This window comes from Melitaea cinxia, chromosome 18 (assembly GCF_905220565.1).
Source record: "Melitaea cinxia chromosome 18, ilMelCinx1.1, whole genome shotgun sequence".
In the NCBI taxonomy this organism is placed as follows: domain Eukaryota; kingdom Metazoa; phylum Arthropoda; class Insecta; order Lepidoptera; family Nymphalidae; genus Melitaea; species Melitaea cinxia.
This window is the reverse complement of record NC_059411.1, coordinates 6,727,134-6,738,856: the sequence shown is the minus strand read 5'-3', so window position 1 is coordinate 6,738,856 and position 11,723 is coordinate 6,727,134. Positions and strand designations below refer to the sequence as shown.

The window sequence follows — 11,723 nt, the reverse complement described above, 5'->3', positions numbered from 1 at the left end:
AAGCTATTTTTATGTTATAACGTCTATGGGTTGTTATGAAAAAATTTTTCGTTCCATTTAATCTTCTCATTAACCGTCCCCAATATCAAGACAAAATATAGTCAATATTACCTAGGTTCGTTTAATTTTTGGACCTTGCTCAATTTTGGAATAAAAAGTAATCAATTTAGCTTAAAGTTGTTCTGTTATTTTGTAAAGGCCAACACAAACCGACAGATAGACTGACGAATGCGATTAAAAACGCATATAACGCACAAAAAAATTGATATTATATACAATCATATTTACAAAGAATATCCAACCGATAAGTATTATTCATAAGTATATTTACAAAATAATTAGTTTATTTAAATCAAAATGAAATTTTAATTTAAATAAATATGGGATATCGTAAAATTTGTTAATAAATTATTTTTACATCATCAATCAAATTCATACACGGAGTCTTTAAGGAGCTATAGCCCGGAAATTTAGAATTTTCATTGTTAACGCCTACAAACGTCTACTCTTGTACGTCGTAAGGTTGGCTGGTAGAGAATGCTTTTAGCATTAAGCCCGCCTTTTGTACAATTCTATAATGTATTGTGCAATAAAGTATTAATAAATAAATAAACGCCCACCCCCGCAATCCTTATTGGGGATGATTTATGATAAAATCCGTTCATTAATTATTTCTGCATCACATATAGGATCTCCTACCAAAGGAGTCGATAGGAGCTATAGTTGAAAAACGGGAATTTCCCATTGTTACCGCAACCCCCTCTTGTGGGTGGAATTTCTTAAAATCCGTTGTTAGCTGACCTCTATTCGGCAAAAGGAATATGATTTGATTTTGAGTTTGATGATGTTGAATGTGAGACGTTTATTTATTTATATATATTACTAGCTGTACCCTGCGCGCGTTGATACGCTTTGTTTTTTTTTGTCGTATCAACTCAGAAACCTTTGTGGACTCATGCAAAACACTTTGCTGAAGATCGTGACATGATTAACCCTTTAACCGCCGTGCAATAATTCGCGTGAAGTGCCTGTAGCGCCAGCAACCGTTAAGTACAATTTTGCATAGTGTTGTAAAGTATAGTTATCGATAAACAAAGTAATGAAATACGTAGTAATGCTATTCGTGGAGGTTCACTAATACTGGTGCGTAATGATATAGCTCATAAATCACGTAACTATATTGCAGCACTCTCTGTCGAGCGAACTGTAGAGTTGTCTTGTGTAGAATTACAGCGTAACATTATACTTTGCGTGTACCGGCCCCCCGTAGGTGATTTAACTGTATTTGAGACAGTAATGGAAGACACACTTAAGAAGTTGTTTAAAAGCTCTAAATTTGTTTTAATGTGTGGTGATTTTAATGTAGACATATTAAGGGACACAATGGTTACAAGTAGATTAATTAATTTGTTTAACTCTTTTAATTTAATACACAGATATTGTGAACCAACTCGAGTCACTAAGACATCTTCTACTTGTATAGATAACGTATTTAGTAATATTGAAATTCACAATAAATCTGTTATAACTGTTTTAACTTCCGATCACTGCGGACAAAAATTCTCTATTAATGAGAAAATTAACATAAATTCTCAAAGAATTATATGTAGACCAATAACGGTAAAGAAAACAAATTGTTTTAGGGATATTGTAGCGCAAAAAATATGTAAAGTAGATATGATGGCACAGGATCCAGATGTGATCTATAATTCAGTTTTCAAATTAATTTTAGATGAATTCTATAACATTTTTAAACTTAAAACTTTCGATATAAATGTAAACTTAAAATTTAGTGAATGGGCCTCTGAAGGTATTTATAAGAGTAGAAATAGGTTGTACGAACTGTACAGTATGAAGCAATGGAATCAGGAGACTAGATTTTTGAATTATGTAAAAGAATATTCTAAAACTTTTAAAGCTGTACAAGGCCATACAAGGCTGCTAATTCAAAATATATCAAAGATAAAATTATTAATTCTGATGATAAAATTAAATGCACATGGAATATAATTAATAATATCTGTGGGAAACGTAATAAGCAAACTATACCAATTGAATTAAATATAAATGGTGCTGTTGTAAGCTCGGATGACAAGTTGGCTAACGTCTTTGAAGCCTTTTTCGATAAAATACCCATTGATTAACTTCTCGACTGAATTCATCTTCAACTGATTCTACCCAACTTCTTAAAAATAACGTAAGCAAATGTAATGTTGATTTTTCATTCTCGCAAGTTGATTCTTTAGATATTCTAAAAGCTTTTAAGAGTCTTGATATTAAAAAAACAAATGATCTGTGGGGCATTTCAGTTAAATTAATTAGTTCAATCATTGATGACCTCGCTCCGTACTTAGCTTCAATTTTTAACAATGCTATTAAAGTGGGGTCTTTTCCAGATTTGCTAAAATGTAGTAAAGTTTTACCACTTTTTAAAAAGGGAAGTCGAAGTGATCCCAGTAATTATAGACCCATTTCAATCTTACCGTCCTTAAGTAAAACATTTGAAAAAATTATGCTAAATCAACTTCTTTTCCATTTTAAAGTTAATGGAATTTTTCACAGTGAACAATATGGTTTCACTAGAGGTCGCTCTACGACAGATGCTGGTGTGGCACTTCTCAAACATATATATGACGCCTGGGAGAGATCACAAAATGCTATTGGTATATTTTGTGACCTATCAAAGGCATTCGATTGCGTGGACCACGGGATCTTATTAAGTAAACTTGAGTATTACGGCGTTAATGGTAGAGCTCTTTATCTAATTGCTTCATATCTATCTAATAGAATTCAATACGTAGCAATAAACGGAACGAAGTCTTCTGGATCTGTGCTAAAAATGGGCGTTCCACAGGGGTTGATTGTGGATCCATTTCTTTTCTTAATATATATAAATGATCTGCCATTTTATGTCAAATATATTTGTAATATAGTGCTATTTGCAGATGACACTTCTCTAATATTTAAAGTTGATAGAAAAAAGTAAATTATGACGACGTGAAAGCTTCTTTGTCACGAATTCAAGATTGGTTTAAAATAAACAACTTGGTTTTGAACGCCAAAAAAACCAAGTGCGTTGTGTTTTCGTTACCTAATGTTAAGCATCCAAATTATAATTTTATAATAAATAACGAGAGGCTTATTGTCAATGATACTACAGTTTTCTTAGGGATACATTTGGACTCAAAACTTCAGTGGAATTCCCATTTGTCATCCTTGAATGGTAGACTCAGCTCCGCGGCATTCGCTGTTAGAAAAGTACGACAACTGACCGACGTTGCAACTGCACGCTTAATATATTTTAGCTACTTCCATAGTGTTATGTCTTACGGCCTGTTACTGTGGGGTAATGCTGCAGATATTGAGACTATATTTATCTTGCAAAAAAGGGCTATTCGCGGCATTTACGATCTTGGAGCTCGAGTCTCCCTACGGGATGTTTTCCAAAAAGTGGATATATTAACGATCGTGTCGCAGTATATTTATAACAATATTATGTATATCCGCCAGAATATTCATTGTTTTGAGATAAATAGTAATAATCGCATTGTAAACACGAGAAGGAATAACAAAATTGTAACTCCAAGTTTCCGACTGCGAAAAGTAAACGTTTCCTTTCTGGGTCACGGTATTCGCATGTATAATAAAATACCACAAACGATTTTGGAATTGTCTCAACATAAATTTAAAGTTTTTTTTCTTGCCGATTCTTCTCTGCAGAATCTACATTCCGAATCGGTGGTAGCTTCACTTTTACAAAAATAATAATTTATTTTTAAAGTTTTGATTTGTAAAATGACGATTCGAAAGTGCTCTTAGAGCCTATTTGAATAAAGCTATTTTTGATTTTGATTTTGATAATAAATAAAAATTACAAAATTTTAATTAAAGGTGTAGTTTTTTTATTAAGTATAGTACTGCACATTAATTAATCTTCAAACATACGTGAATCAGTCTTTAAACACACCTAATCAGTATTGATTGTTATTTCTTCATAAAAAATTAATACTCTGGAGATGGACACGGGCTGAATATAAATATGCGGCTATATATATATATATATATATATATATATATATATATATATATATATATTATACGGTCGGATTTAGTAATCTCCTTTTTTTGAAGTGAACACGGAAAAAAAATAACCTACCCATTCAATATCACTCTCCGTTGAATTACCACTACTACATATCTCATTTTAAGTTTTTAGAGAGAAATATTTGATAACTATACCCTTTTAGTGTACTGTGTGGCTACGGTACTAAAGAATATAGCCACCCCCTCTCTTCCCGTGGGTGTCGTAAGAGGCGACTAAGGGATAACACAGTTCCGCTACCACCTTGAAACTTAAAAAGCCAACCGATGGCGGGATAACCAACCAACTGCTGGCTTTGAAATACACAGGCCGAAGACGGGCAGCAGCGTCTTCGGTGCGACAAAGCCAGCCCTGCGGTCACCAACCCGCTTGCCAAGCGTGGTGACTATGGGCAAAACACAATGAGTTCACGCTATTTTTGGCGTAAACTTGTGGAGGCCTATGTCCAGTAGTGGACTGTAAAGGCTGTAATGATGACCCTTTTAGTACCCAGACAATAGATTCGTGATATTAGTTTGTAGTTGTCTTTTTTAACCGACTTCCAAAAAAGGAGGAGGTTCTCTATTCGACTGTATTTTTTTTTTTAATGTATGTTACCTCAGAACTTTTGACTAGGTAGACTGATTTCGACAAATTTTGTTTTAATCGAAAGGTGGTGTGTGTCAATTGGTCCCATTTAAATTTATTTGAGATCTAACAACTACTTTTCGAGTTATATCTAATAATGCGTTTTTACTTGACGCTTTTTTCGTCGACCTACGTTGTATTATACCGCATAACTTTCTACTGGATATACCAATTTTGATAATTCTTTCTTTGTTAGAAAGGAGATATCTCTAGTTTGGTACCATGATAAGGAAACCAGGATTTGATGATGGAATCCCAGAGAAATCGAGGAAAACTCTCAAAAATCCGCATAATTTTTTACAATTCTTTCTTTTTACTATTTTTTTTTTTGTTGGAAAGGAGATATCCCTAAGGAAACCAGGATCTGATGATGAGATCCTAGAGAAATCGAGGGAAACTCTCGAAAATCCGCAATAACTTTTTACTGGATGTACCGATTTTGATAATTTTTAATTTAATCGAAAGCTGATGTTTATCATGTGATGTGTTTATGTGTGTCACATATAAATTTTATCGAGATCTGATAACTACTTTTTGAGTAATCTTTGATAACGCGTAGTTGCTTGACTATTTTTTCGTCGATCTACGTTGTATTACTTGTCGATATAATTAAAGTCGGTTTTTTTTTCGTTTGCGAGCAAACACAATTATTAGCAGTGTGTTCGTTGCAATTTAATATTTTTTATCTAAGACTGATTCTGTAAGACTACTCAATCATATTATGCAATATTGCGCATACATCTTTCATGCTAATTTTTTTATTTTTTTTTTTTTTTACGTAAATGATAAGAGATTTAAATGTCAGCTAGTAATACTCAAGATATCTAACAGAGATATTATTATTTATTATACCACGCCCCAATACAACACGTCCCAGTATCAGTTTTTTAAATATATGTCAAAAACTTCATACTAGTTCCTTGTTCCACTGATTGCATAAGAAACGTGCATTTTGAAAATATTTTTCTAGGGATTGTCGTTGTATGACGATATCAACGACAATCCTAATTGAAACTGAATTAGTAAAGGAATGTTTATTTTAAAAATCTTTGTGTTAACAACTCAACATATCACCGAATGTAATAATGGTAAGACAACAGTTTTATTCATCTTTATCGTCGTCATTCGTAAGTCATAACCTCAACATTGACATAGTTCACTTCAAATGATTGAGTACCATTTGTTTTAATTTTATATTTTTGATAATGTTATCGTAGTTTATAATTGGATCAAATTACGTAGCACAAAATAAATGATATAACGATATCGTTCAGCTTCGTATATTATGTACCTATTGAACAATTATTGCAACTAACCATTTCTACGTCAACGTTAGAAGTGAAGTTGGCGATTGTTCCGAATTGATTAAGGACAGCTACTAGTGTGCATTTACGGAGTACGTTAAACTAAAGTGTTTTGTGCATAAAACATAATTTGTAATGAATATTTTATCCTAAATGTGTCATAGTATATAAATTATTTCATTAATTAAAATAATCAAATTTCTAAAAATATAAATGTTATTATTTTAAGAGGTCACAGCACTAGTTTGTGGCTGTTGCACTGGCGGTTGCCACACATTTCAAACGCTTGTGTGGCCATACAAATGTTTTCCTTGGTCGGGCGCTTGTGCTTATGTATTCTGTGTGTTTCCGGACCGCGACACAGGAGAAAGTCCTTAGCCCTAAGCCGTTAGTGTGAGACGTTTGTTTATTTATTTATTATAAAATCGTAACAACAGATCCTAAGTAACACCATTATAATGTCTTTAAATTTATACTTTATGTTATGGAAGTTGATATTAAAAACTATAATTAGTGAATAAAATGATTTCCTAACGATTTTTCTATAATTGTTTTTAGATAAAAATCTTCACTTCTAGAATATATGTATACAACATGGCGACGCGTTGGCACAGCGGTCATAGCACTGGCTGTTGCACTGGCGGTCGCGGGTTCGATTCCCGCTCACGACAGCTATTTGTATCGGCCGTATAGATCTTTATCGTGGTCTAGGCGTTGTGCTTGTATATTGTGTGTGTTTCCGGACCCCCAACACAGGAGAAAATCCTACTGGGGGCCGTTGAGTGTGAAGCGTTTATTAATTATTATTATTATATGAACATGAAACAATGAAACAACACTACATTTTAACTTACATCTCTGTCACCACAATTGTTAAAACTGCATCCATTTTTTTGAATGAAATTCAGCCAGAGTCTGGAACAAATGTACAGAGACACATAATACCAAAACACAAATGTACAGAGACATGTACGCAGACTAACAAATAATCTATATTTTGTTTTGGCGTCTGTTTCTATCAATATAACTACTGTAATTTAGTTTTCTCAAGAGTTCAGTTTTTCTTAGAAAAAAAAAAAACAATTACAATTTAATAACATCTTCCTAAATATTTATGTTTAATTCCGTTCTGGTGTAATATAGTCCGTACTTCGTATAGTTGCCTAAAACGTCGGTGGTCGCAGATTGGATTCCCGCTCTGGACAAATATTTATATTTACAACAATATTTGTTTTTTTTTGGGTATACGTTCTTGTGGGTCTTCCTCCTGCGCCTCGGAGAATATGTAATCGTATCGGCCCCACATCATAGACACCTGACAGTAATCGTTACTCGTTGTTAGGAAAAATATCTGCCAAATCAGTGTTGAGCAGCATTGTGAATTATGCTCAAACCTGTTATGTATATATTTAGGCCTATGTAAGACAGTGCCAGGACAATGACACCTTAGAGTCTACATCAATCTATGAATGTAATTGATCGTTTTAATAAGTTATGGTGTTTATTATTTCTCAAAGATCTCAAATCCACGAGTATGCGTAATCGGAGCTGGGATAGCAGGACTGACTTCAGCCAAGCATTTACAAGATGAAGGTATCGAGTTTGTCGTTTTCGAATCGTCGCGATATGTCGGCGGCACCTGGCGATATGACCCCAAAGTGGGCACCGATGAAAACGGCCTGCCGATACATACCAGTATGTATAAACATTTGAGGTGAGTCATTTAACAAAATGTAAGCGACATTTGAATATATATAATTTACGAATTACTCTTATCGGAACATATTACTCTTATCGGAATTTATGAGTTTTTGTTTTCATATGTCACTAAATCCTAATTATCATTGTATTCCTGCGGTGGCGTACTTCTAAAACCTAAAACCTTAACATACTATGGATCGATGATATATTCAGAATATGGTGGGGATGAAAAACTGGTTATGGAAATTACATTAACCTTGTTTTTTATAAGTTTAAAATGTTCTTAGGACGAATCTACCAAAACCTACTATGGAATTCAAAAGTTTCCCTGTGCCAGAAGACATGGCTTCGTTTCCGACCTGGAAAACTTACTACGAATATATTCAGGATTATACCAAGCACTTTGATTTGGAGAAACATATTAAGGTAAGCAGTTGTATTTAAATGGATAGTAATTGTGTTTGCCAGCAAACAAAAAAAAAACCTTCTTCAAATAGTCATGTAAATACGCATTATCAAAGATTACTCCAAAAGTTGTAATCAGATCTCGATGAAATTTAAATGTGACCACATGATGAACATCGGCTTTCGATTAAATTAAAAATCGTCAAAATCGGTACACCCAGTAAAAAGTTATGCTGATTTGAAGGTTTCCCTCGATTTTTCTGGGATCCTATCATCAGATCTTGGTTTCCTTATCATGGTACCACACTAAGGATATCTCCTGATTTATAAATTTGTTATATGTTAATGTAGATACCTATAACAACACAGCCACATTTCACTGACATTAAGTCGCTATACAGACTATTAGACAATGTATTTTGTCACATGACAGTGTGTAGAAATATGTGATTCAGCACCAAAATATTGGCTCTGCGCAAAAGTGTTGTAACCTAGGTCTAAATATATCATTAATAAAAATTAATTCTTATTTTTACAGTTCCTACACAAGGTTATATTAGTTTCGAGGGTAGGAAATATTTGGAAGGTCAAGTATCAAAACGTTTTGACTAATGAAGAGTTTGATAATGAATTCGACTTTGTCTTAGTTGGCACTGGACATTTTAGTAAACCGAATATGCCTAATTTTTTGGGAGAAGAGAAATTTTCAGGTATAAGTTTAATTTTATGTATGCCTACTTGAGAGAGTAAGTTCAGTTTGATGGTAGTCTTTGATATTACAGAACTGTAATATTATTTACAATTACCATTACCATTTTACCGACCACTGAAATTATCTATAACTATTTAAATAAACAACTTCGTTTCAAAATTTACAATATTTTAGGTTCAATAATCCACAGTCACGATTACAGAGAACCAGACCGCTACAAAAACCGTAGAGTTCTTATAGTAGGTGCCGGTCCATCAGGCATGGATATCACTATGGACGTAGCCTACGTCAGCAAGACTCTCATCCACAGCCACCATTCGAAAGTCCCCTTTCGAACAAAATTTCCAAAACACTACTTAAAAAAACCAGATATTAAAGAATTTACCGAAACAGGAGTCATATTCGAAGATGGAAGCTACGAGGATGTTGACGATGTCATATATTGTACAGGTTGGCTTGTTAATTCACTAATAGTATCTATTATTGGTCACACAATCATATTTTGAATACACGTTGGCGCACTAGCTTAAAAACTGACTGATGCGCTCGTGGTTCCAGGATCGATTACCGCATATGCTATACTGTTTGTATATGTATATTTTTCGTTCATATGTTTCTAGAAATCTAACACTGGAGTAAGTCCTAGCACTAGTGGCTACTGATTATGAGGCGTTAGTACGGTGTTAGCTACCGACCTCCTCCTCCGAAACGGCTTATTTTGTATTTTTTTTTTTTTTTTTTTTGTTTATTTTTGGTAGATAGAAATCTAGAACTGCAGATAGTAGAACTAAATCAATAATTTTATTATATATGTAAAATTACAGGTTACGAAATTTACTACCCATTTTTGGACAAAAGTTGTGGATTAGACATAACTCCTCGAAGCATACCTCATTTGTACAAGTACATGGTTAATATAAACCAACCTACAATGATGTTTCTGGGACTTATCGTACGAGCTTGTCTAGTTGTGGCGATTGACACTCAGGTAAATTGTATGTTAATCTTATTTACTCAAAAATGTTTAAAGTGAATTGTATTCTTTTTTAACCGACTTAAAACGAGGAAGTTCTCAATTCGACAGTAATTTATGCGCATTACCTCATAACTTTTTACTGAATGCACCGATTTTGATGATTCTTTTTTTTAATATCTACGATTTTTTTTTCGTGTTACTCACACATTAGGAATTCTAGATTCTTTTTTTATCGAAATCTGGTACTTATCCTGTGTGGTCTAACGTGGGAGATATGGTAGTTTTTATCTCAATTGGACCCGGTAGGTGACGCTGCTATCGGTATGTAACTCCGAAACTACTGAACCAATTTTCACCAAATTTTAGAAGCAACTGTAATTTGGTCCAACTTGGGAGATAGGGTAGTTTTTATCTCAATTGGACCCGGTAGGTGGCGTTGCTATCGGTATGTAAGCAATCTTTGGTAGCAGTTTTCCGGGCAGGATAACGTCTGCCAGTTCCGCTAGTGTATTATATATATTGCGACGCAATTGAGCTTACATACTAAAGATTACAGGGCGATAATTTCATATTTTTATAATTTTTATTGTAATACTCTTTATAATGATTTTCTTTTAAATTTTATTAGTCTCAATACGCAACGGCTGTAATAAAAGGTAACTTCACGCTACCTTCAAAGGAGCAAATGTTAGAAGAATGGGAGAGTCGAGCTAATGTCATCAGATCAAAGGGTCGACCTTTTTCTGACATACATTTACTAGCTGAGAAAGAAGTAAGTAGAAAATATTAACAATCAATAATTGTGTTAAATAAAACTAGTAGGTAAAAAAATGAAAGATAATTCTTATCTACTATATACATATATACAATACACATAGTTATTGCATCTAGTATCGAGTCAAGTAGTATTATATATTTCTTTTTGATTGCTCACTGTCTGACATAGAACGTGATTGACGTAGAATAAGTAAAATAAAGTATAAACAAAAATTGGTTCATCTATTAATATTAAGTATTAAAAAATCACATAGCATTCAGTTGCCTTGTACATTTGTTAATATTTTCTATTATTTTTAGGATGAATACTACGCTGATTTGACAAAGGAATCCGGTATAGACCGAGTGCCTCCAGTCATGTTCAATATGCGAATAAAAAACATGCATATGATGTTGGAAAATTTGTACACGTTCAGAGACTACGTTTACACGGTCATTGATAATGAGAACTTTAGCATTCAAAAATATAATGAATCCAATCATTTTAGTTGAAGAAATTTACATGTACTTACATTACATTTTACAAACATGTTTTATAATTTTAGTTTTGTTTTACATTTTAGTTCTTATTTGTAACCACTTCTCCTAAATGGAGAAAAAGCCATTGCCCAGCTCTGGGATATTTACATAAATTATTTTGTAAATGTAAATGTTCGTATAGGTACGCTTCGCTTCAGCCCGTAATATCCCACTACTGGGCATAGGCCTCTTTCCCCATGTAGGAGAAGGATCAGAGCTTAATCCACCACGCTACTCCAATGCGGGTTGGCGGATACATTCCCTACTATGAGTAACGATCGCTGTCAGGTGTACATGATAACAACCGGCACCGACGACTTAACGTGCTCTCCGAGGCATGGTGGGGACCCACAAGGACTGCACAAACACCCAGACCACGACAAACACCTGTATGCGGCGTCTGTGAATGTTCGTATAGTTGGTAAGAAATCAAATGTGACTTAATGACTGAAATGAAGATAATTGATTTTCTATATATACGTTGAATTGAATACCTAATATTTTTCCATAATTTATAATTTAGATTGCAAGTAAAGAGTAGCTGTTAGACGCATCAAATTAAGATAATATGTATTAGTTTCATTAACGTAATGTATAGAT

At 33.6% G+C, this 11,723-nt stretch overlaps 1 protein-coding gene across 1 annotated transcript; it reads left to right on the top strand.

The window, feature by feature from the left end:
- The first annotated feature begins 2,570 nt into the window (after window positions 1-2,570).
- Window positions 2,571-11,135, top strand: LOC123662489 (senecionine N-oxygenase-like). Its single transcript, XM_045597331.1, has 8 exons — window positions 2,571-2,663; window positions 7,551-7,747; window positions 8,022-8,160; window positions 8,678-8,849; window positions 9,026-9,301; window positions 9,676-9,839; window positions 10,456-10,599; window positions 10,905-11,135. The coding sequence occupies exons 1-8, from the start codon at window positions 2,571-2,573 to the stop codon at window positions 11,094-11,096; spliced, it is 1,377 nt and encodes a 458-aa protein (XP_045453287.1). The 3' UTR covers window positions 11,097-11,135.
- The last annotated feature ends 588 nt before the right edge of the window (window positions 11,136-11,723 follow it).